General features: G+C 38.3%; 2 protein-coding genes across 16 annotated transcripts in view; both read right to left on the bottom strand.

Annotated features, from left to right (window-relative positions):
• The window catches only part of zmp:0000001168 (signal-induced proliferation-associated 1-like protein 2), a 39,519-nt gene extending 33,442 nt beyond the window's left edge, over nucleotides 1-6,077 (bottom strand). For 3 of the 8 annotated variants that reach the window (XR_002918594.2, XM_024265773.2, XM_036215212.1), the window contains exon 1: nucleotides 5,132-5,635. The gene's annotated coding sequence lies outside the window, so the exon portion shown is untranslated. Of the gene's footprint in view, nucleotides 1-768; nucleotides 915-5,131; nucleotides 5,638-5,932 lie in introns of those variants that run through there. The other 5 variants (XM_024265776.2, XM_024265777.2, XM_036215210.1 and 2 more) reach the window with 4 other exon arrangements.
• A 3,923-nt stretch (nucleotides 6,078-10,000) lies between these two features.
• On the bottom strand, nucleotides 10,001-19,543 carry LOC112142634 (histone acetyltransferase KAT5). 8 transcript variants are annotated; one of them, XM_024266130.2, is made up of 16 exons: nucleotides 19,396-19,543; nucleotides 19,249-19,315; nucleotides 17,884-17,952; nucleotides 17,454-17,596; nucleotides 13,389-13,439; nucleotides 13,031-13,105; nucleotides 12,441-12,608; nucleotides 12,285-12,359; nucleotides 12,139-12,201; nucleotides 11,696-11,944; nucleotides 11,239-11,328; nucleotides 11,017-11,157; nucleotides 10,836-10,929; nucleotides 10,592-10,751; nucleotides 10,428-10,509; nucleotides 10,001-10,303 (listed from the first exon to the last, which is right to left on the bottom strand). In XM_024266130.2, exons 1-16 carry the CDS (start codon nucleotides 19,414-19,416, stop codon nucleotides 10,169-10,171), a joined length of 1,683 nt encoding a protein of 560 aa, XP_024121898.1. In that variant the 5' UTR covers nucleotides 19,417-19,543; the 3' UTR covers nucleotides 10,001-10,168. The 8 variants fall into 8 exon arrangements, with proteins under 8 accessions (XP_024121898.1, XP_036071066.1, XP_024121899.1 ...); XM_036215173.1 differs by having other exon boundaries at nucleotides 12,441-12,605; XM_024266131.2 differs by having other exon boundaries at nucleotides 13,037-13,105.
• Nucleotides 19,544-20,251: the final 708 nt, after the last annotated feature.

Raw genomic sequence — 20,251 nt, 5'->3', positions numbered from 1 at the left:
TTACCAACTGTTTCAAAAGAGCTTAATTTGTCAAATTATATGCAACTTTAAGGACTTTTTTAAAGTTGATCACAATTATGTTGAACTTTTTGGTTTGTTTTCCAAACAAAGGTCAAGTGTAGGAACATTTGCAGGGATAGGTGTGATGAGCAGAAGGTTGTACCATTTAGCTTTAATGTCAATGACAATATTGCAGTTTACTTGTAAATGTCCAAATAAGGTGGAATTAAACAATATGTTAAGAATCTTATATCAAATTTCTCAAGATGTGACCCTATAGCCTCAATAAAGCCAGGGACATTATTATTATTATTTTTTAAATAAAGTGATTTATCTCTCATAGGACAGGCATGGGCCTCTCCTCTGCCTGGTGGTCCTGTGTCATTAGACCACAGCTCAGCCCCTTCTGACCTACATAAAAACGCGACTCGTGCACCAATATGTGAGTAACTGCGGCACAGACAGCTGCTGAGTAACGGCAGCTTCCCCCCAATGCTTTGTGCGTAGATTACGCTGACTTCAACAACAGATTTTGTACTTTAGTGGATTTAAAAAACAACAACAACGTGATGCTTTTGTGAGTTCTGCACACAAAAAAAACCCCTTTCTGAAGTCTGCCACTGAACGCCTGGAGCCAACATGATCATTACTGCTGCTTAGTTGTCTTCACTCTGGTAAATATTGACAATAATGCGCAGCTGGAAGGCACATAAGGCTGCCATGCTATTAAAAATGACCGAGAATATGGGGAAGTGAGGCAGAACTTACTTTCAGAGCAAACACGAGACACCGAGGCAGCCGTGTTTCCTTCCATGCCACTGAGATCACATCGCTGCTGTCAGTTTCCTGTGCGCCGTTGCTGCTTTGGCCCCGCAAGGGTCGACACGACTGTGCAGCAGCCAAAGGTGTGTGCGCTGAAACCGCTCCCTGCTCTCACTTCTTTATTAAAAGAGCCCTTTACATGCAAATGAAAGAGCTGAAGATGCAACTTCCTCCTCGCGCTTGTTGCAGAACAAAGCGGCGGACACAAACACAACAATAACCCCTCATGTTTCATGCATTCTCTGCAGAATAGAATGCTTCATTCAAGTATTTTTAAACTCTAATCAGCTTGGGAATCTTTTTTGCCTTTTTGATCCCTGCTGACCAAGAGATGTGGGCTTGAATGGCCGCTCCGCTTTCAGTGGCCCTGAATCCCCTGAAGTGCTCTTCTCTGGTAACAGCGTCCAGGACAATGATAAGGATCTGCTGCACCGCTTAATGGTCTCATGTATATATGAAATCCCTGAGTTGGCATTGTGATTAGGGACAATGAAACCTTGGTTTGGGAAGGGGCTCTTCGAGGTTTGCTGCTGGTGGGTTCACCCATGCTTTCATAAAAGCGTCTCATGAAGACAGCAGCTTCTAAATTTAGTTTTTCTGGAGTATTACGTCAGGCTTTTGTTGCTGCACAGACTTGGCTCGGTGTCACTGTTTTCCTGCTAAGATGAATCAAAACAGTCAGTAATTGAAATGCATTTCTCTCCTCTTTGATTTTTGAAAAACTCTTGTGTTCAATCTTTGAGTATTCTTGAGAGGAAAAATCCAATTACCATTCTAATGTTTGGTAAATGTTGTTAACTCACAGAGATGGCTTCCTATGATGAAACAAATGCGCCGCCACTTAATCTGTGCTGTCCTGCTTCAGAGGACAATCAGAAGTCGCTTTAAATGCCGTTGCATTTGGGTCCTCTGTTAAGGTCACAGACTGAGGTGGGGATGGCTGAACATCGGGAGCTAAAAGCATCCACCCGAGGGGCTTACACCGCCAGCATCCTGTCATTCGATGAGGGGGAGGCTCCGCGCGTCTGCCTGCCCTCCTCCCTCAGCCTTTAGCTCAGAGCCTGCAGAGCAGAGTCTTGCCAAGAGGCTTCGAAAGAGGGAGATGATACGGCTGACTCAGAGTTGATGAAAATCTGCCTGGTTACCGTACGGCTTTTTAAATCATACATGGACACTCTTGATACGGTTCAGTGCAGAGTGAGAGCAGCTCCCATCAGCCGTGAGCGCTGGCCCTTTTCTGAAAGCTACGAGCAGAAAAAGCTCATTTAACCCTTTTCTATCCTACATAAATTATTCTAAATCCTATAAATAGCACATCTACAACAGCACAGTGAAATATAAACTTTTACAGTAGATGGGGGCGGGCCACAGAGTTTTTTTTATTGTTTCTGGCTTCCAAACTTCCGTCCATCTTCATGATGGGTGTAGGCGGGACACACCCAATCTGTTGCAGGGTCACACCTGCATGATTTTGGACTGTGGGAGGAAACCGGAGTGCCCGGAGAAAACCTCCTCATGTGTTAGGAAAACACAAAAACTCCACACAGAAAAGTCCCAGCTGGGATTTAAACTTTGCTGCAATAAGAATGCTAACTACTGCACCACCATGCAGCCTGATTTCCAAATTCACCAGACAAAATAGTGTAAAACTATCTTGGACTGCTAGAAAGAAACAAATTGACATCTAACTTTGCATCGGTGCAACACTGCTGCTGTGTTCACACTGGGTATGATGTGACACGTGTTCAAGAACGCATTCTTCAACGCTCTTTTAGCCCTTGTGCTATGTCTGAATTCCTTCACTATATGATGTTTTTGCCATTTTCTATTGCTGTCCGAATCTACATTTCCAAATTTGAGTGCCCTAGAAATTTCCCAGAAACCTTTGTGAAAAACCAGTGTGCATCAGTGTCCACTACATTAGCGAATATAGACCACAATGCATTGCGTTTGAACAATTTTTTGGAAAGAAATGTTTCCATCAACGTATTCATCATCAAAACACAGCCCTGGGCTTTTTTTGGGGGTTCAAAATTCCCAAGAGCCTTCACAGTCACTTTGGATACTTTGGGCAGCCAAGTCTGGGTTTCCCTGTGCCGGTCCCCAGCCCGGATAAATCAGGAATCCGGTAGAATCTCTCTACCAGTGAAAGCTGATTGGCGACCACTGACATAAATATGCCAAAGATGAACAACATTACCACATGTCAGCCACCAACAGTTAGTTTTAAGAGTCTTGGTGTGAAAGGTCAACCGGTGCAAATCTTGCAAAGGTTTTATCCTTCACAGCTCTATTCCAATATACAAAAGATTGTGCGTTATATAATTCCCTGCTGGGGACAAACCACATTTATTAATTTATCTCTAATGATTAATATATTTAAACTGTTTGCACTTCTGTGACTCAAAATGAATGCTAACCATATGTCACTACCAAATCTGAGTCCCTGATTGGTCAGAGTTCAACTGGTTTAACTTTCAACGCTTGAAAGACCAATGCCGCATGTTTTGTACGTAGTACCAAAAAATGGTTTTAGCTACACGTGACTGCAAGACTTTTGAACACAAAAGCCCAAAATACATATATGTGCATTTACATAGATTTTTTATTGGAAGTGGTTGCTTGACCGCCTGTTGCCAAGGGCGATGTGAATATAGTTTTAGAAGGGCTGGGCTTCCGATTCCTGCTTGGTGAAGGAAAGTAAAAGTTTGGCTCTCTAGGTCAAGTCTCCATGTTTTTCTATTGATACCTGGACAAGAACATCTCCCACAGAGATGGTTTATCAAGAAAAATAACTGTGAGTTGGTAACAGCAATAAATGTATTCAAAACGACCATCTGCTGCAGCTCTGACCCACAAAACTCTTTCTTTTCCTCCTCACAAACACAAAAGGCTCGTGCTGGGAAGTAATAGCAGCCCACTATGAAGTTGTTTAAGGTGATTTGAATTAGGAAAATAATAAAATCCAATTTGTCCTAATAGCTACACCATTACCAGTGGAGTAAATTAGCAGAAAACATGTCTGCCGGGAAGATGGCAATTAGAGAGCAGTTCTGCAAGGCTCCCGCAAAACCTAAAGACGGTAAATTAAACACCAAACGTCAAACTGTTCTTTTCCTGTTCCATCACTATAATTCATGTTTTAGTCGTTTTCACTGTCGACTGGATGGTGCTAACACAGTGTGGTGGAACCAAAGGTGGCAGCAGCAGCTGGGCTGGATGATCAGAGAGCACCATTATGTTGGAGTGTTGGAGGAGTGGAGTCCTCACTGCCCAGTCCAAGTTGACCCCATAAAAAAAAAAAAAAAAAACACCCCACCCTCCCATCTGTCAGCCTGAGAAAACACACAGCTCCTTCCTTCAGTCACATCAGGCCTAAACTGAATTCTTATCACTGCAAAGAGGACTCCATGCAAATGAGACGGCCCGTCCTCTGAGTGCACTGGCTTATGTAAGCTGCAGCTAGCCGTCCTCAGCTCTCCATCCCTGCTTCTCTGGCCCTGAAGCCCCAGCATCTCATAAACACCCCATCTTAAATCATTGAGTGCAGAGGGTGGTGAGGAGGGAGCCTGACTCCTGCATCCCCTCATCTTCCCCTGCCACCTTGAAAACAACACCCCAGTTCAGCTTCTCCATTGTGTGCACATCACTCAATCCTCTCTCATCCCTCATAAATCCCAGCACACTGATGGCTTTTTTTTTTTGGTTTGTATTCTTTCTAAATTAGATACTGATCTTTTTTTTGTCCGTTTTTCATTCCTCTTTCACTCTCTAAGAAGTGTGCCTCCATCCCTTCTCCTCCACATTGCCCCCCAGTCCTGCAGCCCCACGGTGCCTCCTCAACAATGTCATCGCACAGTTTTTGAGACAACCAGGCCTCATCGAAGCGCGGACAATAGAGGGAGCCGGGGAAGATGGTCGTGTGGGGAGAGGGGTGGGGGGGGTTGTTGGTGTCGGCAGAGGAGAGGAGGAGGGCAGGCCCAGGATGAAATGCGACAAAGATTGGGGAGCTTCTCTCTGACGCCGGGGAATAAATGGCAGGCACATCTTACTGAGCTGAGACGTGTTTGTGGGGGTGACATAAGCACAATGGGCAGCGAGGCAAAGGGAGGACAAGCTGCATGATATGATGATGCCAACCCTATTATTTCCCATCATCTCCGGCTCTCATACATTGTCCCTGTCTGCCCGTCAGAGCGTATGGATGCCTGTACAGAGGTATGTGGCAAACATCTGAATTCATTACCATGAAAAAGAGGATTCAGCGAGGCTGGAATGTGGATCCTCGCAGCAGAAAGAAAAGGCTTACCTCCACGTTTCAGTTGAGCGCGACCCTGCCTTGTTTCATCCTGTTTCTCTCTGACGACTCCCTCCCCTTCTCTCCCCATGACAGCATTTTTCTGCTATCTATCTCCACGCCGAGGGTCCTTCTCCTCCTGCAGTTCCTCCCGGCTGGTGTCCTCTTCCTCTCTCCCAAAATAAAATAAAATTAAAACAAAAAACAAAAAAACAAAAAAAAGCCTCCAACACTTCCTGATCTCCTCTGGCGCTCTTATTCTGCTGCTGAAGTCAAGAGGCAGGTTGATTTGTGCCGTCCTCCTCCTTCTTTCTCTCTCGCGCTGATTCTATTCCATTCACATCACAGTAAAGCCAACCCCTCTTTCTCCTCCTCCTCCCTCTCCCTCTCTCTCTCTCCCTCTCTTGCACAGCTTCACCCCCGCCCCCTTGTCTCCTTTTCAGAAAGCAGCAGAGGAGATCTCTCTGTGACACTTTAGAGACTTTACCGGCTATCATTGACAGAGTCACCATTTTTATAGCCAAACGGTTCATTTCACCCAAAGCCTCCTTTCAGTTTAGAAATATCTGTTTCTGCCCAAGACAGATAAAGGTACAAACACTTGAGGGCAAAGATGGAATCTGAGGTTGCTGATCCGATTCATAGTCGATATTGGTTCTTTTTTCAGAACATATTTAGCTTAAACTTCAACCAGTGTGACTCAGAGATGAATACTGAACAGTCCAGGGGAAGTTTTCCAGATTCTTTACATTTCTCACAGGGTAATCCAGAGTAAATTAAACTGAACTTAATCACTAAGCTGCAGATACATACCTGAGAGTCCATGAGTGATGCTCAGGTCGGGATCAGATTGAACTCTGCTGCTCGGCCCCTTTGGAGGGCCAGGAGACCGTCCTCCTAATTACAGCGCGGAGCCTCGACCCGGCCGTACCATATGGTTATGTGAGTGTTACAAGGTCAGCAGCTCTGGTGTGGGTTGGGGGGCAAAGAGGAGGAGGTGGTGGAGGAGAGGCCTCCCCGTTGGTAGTGTGCGTGTTTTCCACAGATAAGATAAAAAAACAAACAGAAGCAAAAGCTGATTGCACTCAAACCTGTTAAATTCAAGCAAACCTCTTTAATTTGGTTAATATTCAGAATTTATTTTACGTTTTCTTTCTTTATGTTCTACTCAATAGGTGAATAAACAACAATTCAGAATACCTCTTATACAGGGGCTCACATAGACAATACTGACTCAATAACGTACCTTTTTCGCCATGGAATGTTGTGTTTTTATGCTTTTTATGTTATGTACTGTGAGGCGACTTTGAGTGCCAAATAAATAAAATGTATTATTATTATTAATAACAACACGATAAATACATGAATCTTTCAGATTACTTTTCACATTACTATAATCAAATGTTTAATCTTGGAGATGACCCATGAAAGTTTGATTTAACCAAACTTTTGTTTCCAGCAGGGAAGCAGTTATCAAAGTCAGTGCTCCAGCGCCACCATGTGGTTATCTATGATATCAGCATCAAAAAACAGTTTTACTGTCTGCCCTCTAATAATTAAGTTATTTATGGTATTTAAACGATTCTCAATGATTCTGCAGACGTGTAAATCAATTAATCAAGAAATATTTTACTGCTTTTGTAATTACACTTATTACACTTCATTTTTCCGAACCTGCTGTATCCCGTTCAGGGTCATGAGGCTGCTGGAGCACACCCAGGCACTGATGGGCGACCAGTTGTTTCTGGTCTCCAGGATTCCTAGTTATTCCTAGAATTCTCAGAATTGGATTGGAGGATTTTCACAGCCCCTCTTTTAAGGAACTGACTCCCTGCTTCAGTTTGAGAGGCAGAAACCATCAAACTATTCAAGTTTGTGTTTTGAAGAAGCTTGCCGTTCAGGCTGACATGAGTGACCCTGAGGTTTACCGTCAGTTATGCTCCTGTTGTAAAGGAGATGTTTTTGGGTCTCCAGTCATTGTCTTGACAGTGGCAGATTTTATTCTTATTCTTTTTTTTAATTTAAAGACTTCTTTTCATTATTATCTAATTGCTAATTTGTGAAAAACTGATTGAATCTGTTGGTGCCATAAAGACTATATATATTTGGGATGTTCTGGACATAATTGGATCATAACAGTTTTTAATAAACCTGATTGTTTGTAACTTAAACCAAATGAATTAAAAATAATTGACACCAGATTAAAATTCTGACAACATAAATAGATTATCTTTCGCTAATTTTCTCATATTTTGACATTATACCAAGCAAAGTTGTTGGTAAGACAAATACTTTAATTTTTTTTCTTACGGTTCCCCTTAAAAAAGCAGTATTAGTTATTTCTATTAGGAGGGACATTTAAGGTTCAACTATGGTTTATGTGAATTTTCATTTTCTTTAGCACAAGTTTTAACACCTACTTATATTTTATTGTGCAGGAATAAATGTGAAAAATGTTTAATTTCTAAAACACTGATTGGCTGAACTTGAGTTTGGATAGTTTTACAATGAGGTTAGCAAGGTGGTTAAATCATCTCTACTTTGATTGAATATATTTTGATATACACATATTTATCTCTTAATGTGATAAACAAGTCAAATGGGAAACGAGTTTGTTTCTTCAAATCTTTACCTACATGGCTGTCAGACAGGAAGTGTTGTCTCTTCTTGCTTCAGCGGGCCACGCCTCCTTCCTCAGCTCTGGCTCATATTTTCAGCATTGCAGCATGTTGTTCATGAACTACAACGACTCCTCTTGTGTGAGCCACCCCACTGCATTCTGCAGTGAGCAGGAATGTTTCAGGCTAGACCTTCATTTGTTTCACTGAGAAACAACCAACATGACAGAAAAATGTTGTAGTACTGCCCTCTGCTGGACTAAAGAAGGAATATAGTAACCACTGTTCTGGATCAACCACACAATATATTTTACTTCATCCATCCATAAGTAAAATGACTCAATCTAAAACACAAACAGCCTGGTCCCAATAAAAAAATTAAATATCAATATTTTTGTAACTAATTATTTTGTCCACATCCAAATTTTAATTTCATGGAAGTCATGGTTCTCCAACAACAGCCATGCTTTTTTGGAAATTGTCAGAAAAGGTCACAGACTTCCCATTAAACCCTGAGAGGGATGCATTAAAAACTCAAATGATTAGTTTGGATGATTAGACTTAACAAGTAATAAGGCCAAAGATGATGTCTCTGAAATAGGGGATAAATATATATTTTTTACCTTTTAATAACCCAACCAAATCAATTCAATTTATTTTTTTTCCTATAGCTTTTTGCCTTTGGGGAGTAATACCCATAATCAATGTTTTTAATAACATGTTTTCTAAATGTGTTCTTCTGATTAGTTGAGCAGATAGTTAAAAAAGTGTCAATACTGAAAGGAGGGCATTATAATTGCATTTCACAGATCATGTTATTGGTGTACAAATAACAGCAAAGAATTATGGATCAGTTTTGTGTGTGTCATCAGTAAAGCTGGTGTAATAATCTTATTTTTATTAGCAAAGTTGGGGAGGAAATATTGTGTACAAAAAAAATCTAAAATGTCAATGTGACAATATGAAATGTTTCAATACACTATCATGAATACAGAAAGTTTTTCTTTTAAAATCACTGCAATTTCTGCATTTCTGTTCTCTTTTAGACATCGTTCTACTTCAGTGAAACGTCACGTGTTCAAACTTTGCATAATTGTGCAATAAGATCAGTTGAGCACAAATTACACAAATATCTTCTGTAGAATTTTGCACTTCACTGAAGTAGAGAAATCAAACCCAAATGGTTATATTTTAAAAAAGTTTAAAAGCAAGTTGTCTAAAATACAAAATGTCATAATTATTAGCCATTAATTGATTGTTCTTACTTTTATAAATAAATAGAATGCATTTATCCTGGATCATACTGATTAGGAGGGTGTATTATGAATCTATCTTTTGTGCTTTGATTTTTCTGCTGTGGCGTTTCAGTTGAACGCTTCAATGCTACACCAGGAGAAAAAAGTAGTCAGTCAGTCATTGGTTTCTGTTGTTTTTTATGTAAACATAAAACACAAAGAAGATATCATTTCCATTTTTTTCTGCTGATTTGCAGGATGTTAAATAACAAAGTTTAAAAAAAAACAAACACTGTACATTCACACTGTACAACACTGTATTTACATTAGTCTAACAGTTCAGCATGGCTTCTGACTTCAGTATTTACACTCACATGTTCATATAGGAAAATTATGGATGGGACTAGTTTTATTTTTTTTAAAAAGAGGTACGATAATCATGACTTTTTGATGTGGTTGGCAAACAAAGTCTCAAACTTTAACGTGTGCTGTCACAATAATCCAACACCTCTAAAAGGTCATCCATTCTACATGTTTACACTGTGCAGTCATTATGTTGAGTGTATGTTAGTGTAAAACTATCAGTTAGCACTTCATTTTGATTTTATCCAACATATTTTTATTTCAGAAAGTCAGTGGAGACTAATTCTGATCCAAAAACATGAAACTACTCATTTAAGATTTCATAAAGTTACTCAGGGATTGATTTCCTAATAGAAAACTTGTGTTTTTGAATAAAAAAACTTAATATAAATTATTAAAAAAAAACTTAAATTAAATAGGCCTCTGAAAGTTTAGCATGGCAGTAAAAAAATAACTTTACAAGTGGAAAACAGATGGAGAAAAGTTGTTAGAACAGCTACCACGATGAATAAATAAATCTGAAACTAAATGGAACTTCTCAAATGTTATGTTGAAAGAACAGAACGTCAAACAGATCTTTTATATCACTTTTACTGCTCTGTTTTGGATTTCCAAACAGTGTAGAGTGTGTTGTAATATTTTAACCTTAAATAATTCACATTGTGTTTTCTCAATGAGCTTCAACTGTCAAGTTTTTATTTGAAAGTGAACCCTGGGATCCTGGAGGAGGAAGAAAAATTAAGTTTTGATCTACAGCTGGATAAAAACGCTGGTTTCCTGACTGCTGTAATCCTTTCAGGAGAGAGTCCCAAAAACTGACCGACAATCTTCTCCTACCACTTCCCCCGTTTGCTCCAGTCCTTGGGAGTAAAGTGCAGGCATTTGGGATCAATGCGCAGGTGCCTCTTCTGCATCGCTTTCTCGTGTCCGTCCACTATCTCCTCTGAAAGAGTCAGGATGTACTGACCCTGCAAGGACAAGTTCAGTCCGAACTCTTACTGGCATTTCAGGAGCTCACATTTAATTATGAGGTTATATGAAGATGACATAGGTGGTAAAAATAAGATTCTAGAGATATAAATGAAGTTATACCTTGTAATAGTTGATTAAGTTGAGGTACTGAAGTGTTGAGATGACATCTTCTTTCTTCACACTTGTTATTTCACTGATTTCACTGTAAATTAGAAAGAAAAAAAAAAACAGCTTTTAAGATGTCTGTTAGAATTTTTCATTTTTTCAAAGTAAATGCGTCCTACTTGATGGTAATCTGAGGCCTTTCTCCATTATCAGGTTTCAGGTCCATGAGAATTTCCAGGATAGTTTGAGACCAGTAGGAACGATACGACAGGAGGCCGAGATCAGACAGAGGTTTCTCTGGAGTTCCCGTCTTCCCCTCTACTTTAGACAGTTCATAGCCTGATTAAACAATGGTAACAGATATTAATAAATCGTAAAACAAAAAGTTCCTGAGGCTCAGACTGCTTTGAGATCTTCACTTACTGAACTCGATGAGCAGTTTGCCATAGCCTCTCCTTTGGTAGGGAGGTAAGGTGAGGATACAAGCAACATTATAATCTTCAGTTGATTCTTTTTCCTGAAAAAAAGGACATTTTTTAAATTTGTGAACTGAAAAGAAAATTTTAAAAAGCTGTAATTCTAAAGAAAAATGTTTCTCTCGTACCTTAGAGAAGTATCCCACTATATGGAAGCCTTTGGAGTCGTACTCCGTCATGACATAAAAGAGGAAAGGATCCGTGTCGTAGTACAACGTCTTATGGTCTAGGAAACACTTTGCAAGTAAGCACAGGTTCTGGGAATAATTCTGAAAGGTAAAAGGACACCCGTACATTAAAAATGAACAACTTTAAAAAGGAATAAAAGGAAAAATGGTTCCATTACTTACTTTGTTTTTTCTGCCATCAATCTCAAAGAAGGATATGGTTCCTTTGCGGTAGATTTCATTGCCTGGAGGATGTCTCAGGTTACATTTAGTCTAAAAGGAGGAAAACACTCGAGATGAGCCACGAAAAACAATGCAAAAAGATCAGATGCTCTCTAATTTACCCCTTTAAAACCAGAGTGGGTGTATGATCCACACCTCTATTTCGTTAATCAGAATTCATGACAATAATGGTAGTTTTTCAAAGAAATATGTAGTTTGACAGAAAAAACAGTGGTAGATTTTTGTCATTATTTAACATCACAGTGCCATATAAGTTCACTGAGGAGCATGAATGTTTTATTCACAATAATTTGGTGGTAAACATTTTTTATTCTCATCCTTTTTATAAAAACACTTTACTGTTGAAAGAAAAAGGGAGGGGGGATTGAATGCAAAAAAAAAAAATCCCAAATCTTACCAGATGCCTCTGGAGACACTTGAGGCTTTTTAGGTACTTGAGGCAGAATTCACAGAGGTAGAGAATAGGCAAAGTGGTCAGCTCCTGCGGGTACGGTGAAAAGTACCACGGCTTGAGCCTGTGCCGGCCTAACTCGATGCACTCGATGTTTTTCATGCGGGTGACGATGTCATCGTGACTGCGATCTGACACCAGGCTGCCGGTCATGCGGGGTGCTGTCGGTATGCCGTCAGAGCTGTCCTGGGAGTCCTAAAGGAAGACAATTCCAGCTGACAGTTAAAACCAAATAAAAAAAAAACACCAGAATGAAACTAAACAAGATTTTGTTTTGTAATAAGCAGATTTTACCAATTAGGACTAAAACTGTTTATATTTAACATATAAACAGCTGATTTTGAACATCACTTTACAATAAATAAGCAATAGCAGGTAACTGAACCGACCTCTGGTGGGGGTAGAAAGACGCCGGCACTTTGAGGCTTGTTATACTGCAACACCTTTATCATCTAGAGAAGACATGATGGTAATATGTTTTTAATTTGAGCATATTGTGTGGGAATAATAAATGAAAGAACCAGTCGCTGCATACCTCATCAGACCCCCCACAGTTAGCTTTCCTCTTTCTCCCGGGCTGTGGGGGTATTAGACGGCGAGCGGTGCCGTTCTAAAAGGAGACAAACAGCTGCTTATTCCTTAAACTGTTAAACTTTAAATGGAAATCTTAATATTAGAAGTTTTGCTCCACCGTTGTGACTGTGGGAAGCGGTTCCAGGTCTTCTCGCGCCTTGAAGGTGGGGGGCTCTCTGACGACAGGGAAAACGGCTGCCTGGGAGGTTTCGGTCGAGCTCGGCAGGGCAGGCACAGGAGTGGCCGGTGGTACCGGAGTCACCAGGGGAACCACCTCTTTCCTCTTCTGCAGCAAACATATTATTATAAATTCTTTTAAAATTCAGGGAAAATAGGTAAACGTGTTTCCAGAATTTTAACTCCTTTAAATTCCTACACAACCACAGGAAAATGATCCAGTTTTTTTTTTTAATTCACACATATGAGTTTACAACCAACAGAGTTGTGTTCTACTTCTCTGTGCAGTTAGATTGACTCTCTAAAGTAATTTAAACTTACAGACTACAAACGTATTTGACATATTATTAGCAAAACCTCAATGACAATATTACCACTAATTTGTTACTAAACTCCTGAATCTTGACCTTTTATGAAGCACCAGGTCTTTTTTCTCTGACTCAGCTGCAGTTCTAACCTGAACTGATGAGCGACACAGTCAAGCTAGCATGTTAACAGTTCTGATGAGGTCTCAGAGTGGGTAAATTCTACTTGTACCGGCGTGGGGAGGGTTTTGCCTCTGGAAGGAGCTGTGGCAGATTGGAGGTTGAGATCTAGAGTCTTCCTCTGAATTGAACACAAAGGAAGATAAGGGCGTTAACTGACAAGGGGATCAAATGAAAAGCAGGATTTAGTCGCAGGTTTATATTCAGGCTCACGAACAGACTTCATGATTGGAAAAGAATTAACAGCAAATCAATATGTTCGTTGATTGGTTTATAATTGTGTGTCAGAGTTTCACTAAAACACCCGGGCTATGCAATATACAACAAGCTTCTTTAAAACAATTTGACAAAATGGAACAATTATTTTTTCTTTTTAAAAGCAATTATGTCTGGTGTTAGATTACCTGTTTCTTCTGCAAAGCTGTGTCATTGTTTGTATCTTTCTTCTCACTCACCTCACAGGAGAAAAGCAGACATGTGTTAAGGGCTGACATTGGCTGACAGTGGACAGCGGGCTGTCATTACATAATACAAAAGATTCACATATGACAGATAAACAGAAAAATACTGAGACCTAATTTAAGCACCAATAGTATAGGTTTTTGTCTCAGTAGTGAAAGAGAAAGTAGACCCCATCAGCTTTAAGGGTTTAGTTAAGACATTTAAGGAGCAAAAAAGATTGAAAAAGGAAGATTTTATAGATAATACAATTTTACACAAAGAAAATCAGGAGATCATCATAAATTTCAATGAAACAAAAATACAAACAACAGTGAGTGGAAAAACTGAAACCTCTTCCACAGGTTAACTCCTTTTTTGGAGTACCAGTTTGCTAAATAATGAAGTTTCTTATGCAGAAAAAGGTTAAAAGCAGTTTGTTAAAATCCCCTTTGATACTCTTTATTGCATCTCTGTAGCTTGTCAATACTTTTAATTGATTGAAATAAAGCAAATTCCCCATTTACTTAATCTCAGACAAATGTATTCAAAATGTTCCATAACAAAAAAAAAACAGCTAATTAATGAAGAACCAAATTATAAAGGGATTCTAATCATGATCTTTTGAACTTAAGTTAAACTGATTAAGCAAACAAACAGAAATCTTCAGCCTGATGCCAGAAAACCAGAATGATCAATTCTTCACCATAGTCAAGCAAGATTTTAGTGTTTGATTTTACCTTTATAGGATATTGTGACCAATAAATAAATAAAATACCGTCTAAATGTAGTTACAGATTATGTTGGCTTGTTTTAATGGGATACTGCGTTTCAGTTGTAATTTATACTGAAGTTTTCATAATAAAATAACATTGAAATCCAAACAAGGTCTTTAACTATAGTTAAGCTTTGATGTTTCTCTAATAGGGGTGTTGCGGATCACAAAACTCACGGTTCGGATCGTGTCACGGTTTTAGGGTCACGGTTCGGATCACTTTTCGGATCAGTAAAAAGTTAAAAAAAAAAACAACAAAAAAAAACACCACCACCAACAACAACAACAACAACAACATGAAAGCTAAATTAATTTTTGGAAACGTTTCAAATCATATATTCAAAATGAATATAAAGTACTTCCCTTACACAAAAGTTCAAAACTTTTGCTCACTGAGGCCTATTTATTAAAACAAAAAATCTTTAAAGTTTGAACACAAGCAAAATGCTAAAACTTGTAGTTTCTGAATACATACAAATCTACAAAAACAGAGAAAAGAATGCTTAAAAATAGTTTTGAAAATACCAAATCTATCTGGTGTTCACTTGAAATACAAATGTTCTGATCCCACTCGCCAAATGGGGACATTTAAATATTTAAAATAATAATAATTATCTGTAAAACGTGGCACTGTTGCACCCGCTTTTCCTGGTGATCTTTTTGGCTTGCCATAAAATCATGTCCATTACGGATGTATTCTTTGAATCCAGAAATTTAAACGTGTACTGATGCTTTTATTCAGGTCTTAACATTAAATAAACCTGATATCTATCCATCCGCGTCAAGTTGAGTAAAGTTTGTGACGGAAGCTGCAGGGTTTTTCCTGGCTTAAAATAAGGTGGTGGTGTCTCGTGGGGACTTCAGATTTGTATACCTTAACAAGTTTATTTTATTATTATTATTATGTAACTTTATTGAACATTCTTTCAATTTACATATTTTACTATAGATCACCTCATTATAAAACAGAAATGTAACTAACAAGCCTAATTTTGATACACAATAAAACAACAAATTATTCTAGTTTGAAGCTCCATACAAAAGCTTCAGAAGAAACCCTCAAATTCATGGCCCCGCCCCCTTGTCCGTTTACGAGCACTCTCTCCTTTCCGCGCGGCAATAGACAGACTGTCTCCTTTTTTCTTTTTTCACGGAGGTTCTCCTCTAAATCAGGTGTTTAAACTCCTGATTTTAAAGCGTGTCTTCTCTCCCTTAAACTCTGTGGGTCTGACGGTAACAAACAGCTGTGGAAGAATAGTCCAGTCGGACCGAACCATTTTCAATTAAGAGGAAGGGGGGTCCACAGACGATGTTTCCAAAACAAAATATATAATTATTGTTACCTTGACATTAAAATCAAAATATTTGCGATTATATATTGGTTATTGGTTTACTGAAATTATTTTTTCTGTTGTATCATTTTGTCATCATTCGGGTCTCCGTGGACTCTCTCTCAGTCTGGGCTCCTAGAATCAGCCACATCCCCCCTTTTCCAGGAGCTGGTGGCGGCCGACACCAAATTCTCTATGCAGGAAAAACTCTGAAAGCTCCGCCCACACGCAGCGGGAGATTCAGGAACAGACTTTAAGAAATAACCGTGAAGCTGTTACTTCAGCGCTGGTCAAAACAAAGAGGATTTACAGGAATTTGACAGAATTTCATTGATGTGAACGGACAATGATTAAAATTATGAGAGCCCAAGGTGTGTGCGCTCGCTGGGGGTGGGGGTCGGAGTGGTCCGCGGTACACACGTGTCCGAACCGTGTCCCGAACCGTGGCTTCTGATCCGTACGGACCACGGATAATCCGTGATCCGCAACACCCCTATTCTCTAAGGAAAAATATATCTAAGCTAAGGCTAAAAGTTATATAAATTCACCTTTGGAAAATAAAATGACTGCTCACATGTTTTACAACTTTCTCAAATGTTCTTAAAGAGGTCTAAGCACCTCTAGGGACCAGCTGATCAAGCAAACTTAAATGGTTCTGCTCATTGCTCGAAACAGTCAAAGTGTTACCAAGTTTTTCCACAAACTGTTTTAGCAGTTTAAGAACGTTCTGCAGGAGATAAAACAGTTAAGAATCTTAAAATGTGTTCAATATTTAAGCACAGCATTTACATTTTTTTAAATAATATTTGAAATATTATAGTCGTTACATGAATATTGCAGAGTGCTGTGCTGTTGCATTTCGCCCCGTCAGCCCCAACATCTGTTTGCTACTCCTTGTGGTCTCAGACAGACAAATCTGACCAAACTGAGTCACAGGTTTTACAGCTGCTTCGGTACAAGAAAATAAAGCCAGTCTGAAACATGAATCCACACTGTCATGCAATCATTTCACAGAGCAGAGTGTTTGGGGGGAAAAAAGTTCAGTTAGCTAATTCAGAGATATTTTTTATTCAAATATCTTTATTTAGAGAACTATGAATCATTCAAGCAATAATTGATTAAACTACATAATTTTCTTCAGAATTTAGTTATGTTTGTATCACAGGCATCTTGAATAAAGTTCTTGAGAATATGTTATATGGACTTCAATATCAAACTAATTGTTTTCTCTGCTCTGCAGTTAAAGTGAGATCTACAAATGAGTTCGCCGTCTGCTTACGTGTCCTTTATGAGAGAAACAATGCAGCAACTATTGTCACTGCATGCTGTTCAAAAAGGATTTTACCTTCATAACACCTGACCTAAATAGGTTTCAAATGAATTACATTACTGAGTTTCGACATAAACCTGGTCTGTCTGTTTTCTGACAGAATAAGCAGAAGCTGATTTACCAAATGACTCACAAAAACCCACAGATGAAATGTTTGTCCTGAGATGGTAAGAAAACAAAAGAACCACAAGTTTTTAAATGCATCAGCAAACATGCTTTTTGTTTGAGTTTTTTTGCGTGTAGGCCTCTAAATAGGGAGCAAAGACACGTTTTTTTTCCCAAGGAAACCCAGAATGAAAAGCAAATGGACACTTCAAAACTTTTCTTAAGAAAACATCTGCTTGCTTGTTTTTAAGTATGCTTGGCAACACTCATAATGTAGAACCAGATTATGATTAATATGGTAGAAAAACAAGCCGAGCAAAGATGCAACCATGTTTTGTTTTGGCTATCACAAAAAAATTGCAAATTTAGTTTTTTGAAAACAAAATTTCTTTCACAACAAAATGTTTCCCAATTGTAATGTTGAAGAACTGATGTAACATTTAAATGTAGTTTACAAATGATTGGTTATAAATCTTCATGGGAAACTTACTACCGGTACTTCTCTTTCTGGCGAGCTGGGACGCGAGCCTGACAGTCCGTTCTTTGTGGGCGTTTTAGCTTCTTTTTTTGGAAACTGGAGCTTCTTCATGTCCAGCCTGTCTGCTGTGACCCATTCATCTAAGCGCTTGTTGACTGCAGACACAGGCAATTTGATATTACAAACTAAAACACCAACTGATGTATCTGTGTGCTAAACAGGTCATTGCATTATGAAATAATACCCATTATGAAAAGACAATTTGTTAGTCCTTATAAAACACAACTGAAACAAGAACAGCCTGTTTAGAATTTAGTTTTTACTGAAACAGTCAGAAATGAATGAAAAATGATTGCAAAATCAAAGTTAATAATTTTCATTGATGACGACTTAGAAAAATAAAAAAAAGAAGAAGAAAAAAGCGAAAATTTGTTTTACTCACAGTCAATGTAGTGAACATAGAACAGCTTTCTTCCAGAGACCTCCTTCAAACTCAGGATCTCAGCCAAAGCTGCAAGAAAAGCAAAAATGAAAATAAGATAAAAATAAATGAAATTACTATAATTAGGAAGTAAACACATTGCTGTTGGAGTTTGTTTGCCTTGAATGGTAGAATTGCTAAAGATTTGAAATGGGAACCTTTGCTACTCTAATAAAAGTGTTATGTTATAAAGTTAAAAGTAGGGATGCAATGATTCACTTTCCCTATGGTTAGGTCCATTTTTTAGGCCACAGTTTTGTTTTGATTCTATATATATGGTTTGTGTTTTACAAAACAACTAAACATTTTGGGAAGTTTTTATTATTATTATTATTATTTTGCTAACAAGCAAATAACAATGAAGGAAAACCTTTCAGTTAGCTTTTAGTAAGCCTGGTGTGATGTAATAAAACAATAGATAAATCTTTCTTTTTTATTTAGCACAACACTTGTTAGACCCCTTCAACAGAGAGAAAATGTGTTGTATGGACTTCAATATCTAACTAAAGTGTTGCTCTGCAGCTAAAGCGGGATCTAAAAACCAGTGCTCCATCTGTTTCTGGAGTAGGGAGGCACTGATTCACTTTCCTCTCAATTGAGTTTAATAGTTTAGTTTTCAATCCAGAATTGTAGCACCTCTAGTAATAGCAGAATTTAATTGTTTTTTATCCAAAGATGTGTCACGATGACAGTCAGAATTCTGTTTATCAACGAACATCAAATAACTACAAAAGGTGCTACCTTCACATTATCAATTGCCACATAAATACAATCGCACTATTAGATGTATCTTAATCCCAGTGGGAAATTAACATTCACGGTCATAAACAGTGCAAGAGTAGTTTTAGCGCCAAGTAGGTATTGTTTATTGTCATCCCACCGATTATCCGTAACAAAGCCATGATTCAAATATTTCAGAAATTATTCAGGAATTCAAACTAATAACTGTGCCGGACAGTACTAAATAGTAACAAAATATTTAATATCCTTACGTACGAAACTGGATCTTAAAACAAAAAGAAAAAAAATCAACACATAAAATGTAGTTGTCGTGTTTTTGAAAAGAAAAAGGAAATTAAGACGTAATAATAAAATTATCGTATTATTGTTTACAAACACTGTGATGCAATAACTAACAGCTAAAACACAAATAAAGGGGTGACAAAGAATGCTAAAATAATCTTATAAACTTAAACGTCCAGTTATTCCTAAATCAGTGACTGTAAGCCATCTGAATTCGTTTTTGTGGGCTTTTCTGAAGGCCGTTATATTTGTTTGTTAGTTAGCATTAGCTTAGCTCCAAGCGCACAAACGAGAAGTACTTACGCCACTCATCCTCGTGTTCTTGGTTTTTACGAAGAACGGGGAGGCGACAGCCTTCCACAATCTCGACCTGTTGACAAATTGGTTTATTTTACGACTCAATAGTAGCTGTTGTCTTTAAAAACAATAATATTCGTTTCAAAAACCTACCGAAGAACAGTTGTCCGCCATTTTCGTCGATGGTGTGAGCTGCTGCAGTGTGTTGTGGGAAAATGCCGGTCCACATCAAAGACGTAAAACGCAGTGAGACTGAGCATGCGTCGCTCAGCGGAAGTTGTGAAGCCAACCCGGAAGCAACGATGCTATATAACTTTTAACAGAAGAAAAAAACTCACTAGTAGTGTTTTCTGTACATTAAGTTTGAAAAACATAATTTTGGTTAGCTTCAATTGTCTGTTCTTTTCTTTTAAAAGTTACACACTCACATTAAATTTTGTTAGTTGCTATTGTACAACATATAATTATTTTTTTAATTCCCTGCATCCTCAGATTTTCATATATACAGTATATGTGTTTAAAGATATTATCTGGCATAGTATTTTTTCTGGCATCAAGATGTCACCTGGATGTATGATAACATTTTATTAGGCGTGTAACGATTTGTTTTAACAACAAATTGACTTGGTATTTGTGGTTGATAATTTCATTCAATTTGATTTGTTTTTTTTAACCTTTTGAACAATTCGATTTGATCCAATTCACTAACCTAAAATCACTCCAAAACAAAAAAAAATCAACTAGTATGACTCAGAGACTGAACAGTGCAAGAGAAGTTTTCCAGATTCCTTGTATTTCTTGCAATATAGTCAAGTGTAAATTAAAAATGTGTACAATCAAATATATAGGTAATAATTAATTATGAATCCATTCACATTTTAGTTTCGTAAAGTTCAACCCACTGCTGTTTTTCTACATCAAAATGGCACAAACGGAACATTATTAGAATATTCTACCACATTGTGTGTGGTCACGTCTTTGCAAAATTTAAAGTGTTTCCAAACATTGG

Source organism: Oryzias melastigma, linkage group LG14 (assembly GCF_002922805.2).
Source record: "Oryzias melastigma strain HK-1 linkage group LG14, ASM292280v2, whole genome shotgun sequence".
Lineage (NCBI taxonomy): Eukaryota > Metazoa > Chordata > Actinopteri > Beloniformes > Adrianichthyidae > Oryzias > Oryzias melastigma.
Note: the sequence above shows the minus strand (reverse complement) of the source record. Positions and strands in the feature narration are given on the sequence as shown.

Excerpts from the sequence above, each read along its gene's own strand:
- LOC112142634 (XM_024266130.2), bottom strand. The coding sequence starts at position 19,416 with ATGGCGGACAACTGTTCTTCG. Across the intron at positions 19,316-19,395 it reads TGGCGGACAACTGTTCTTCG|GTCGAGATTGTGGAAGGCTG; the intron begins GTAGGTTTTTGA and ends ATTTGTCAACAG. Across the intron at positions 12,609-13,030 it reads CCCTCCCCACGCCGGTACAA|AAGAGGAAAGAGGTGGTTCC; the intron begins GTAGAATTTACC and ends TGTTTGCTGCAG.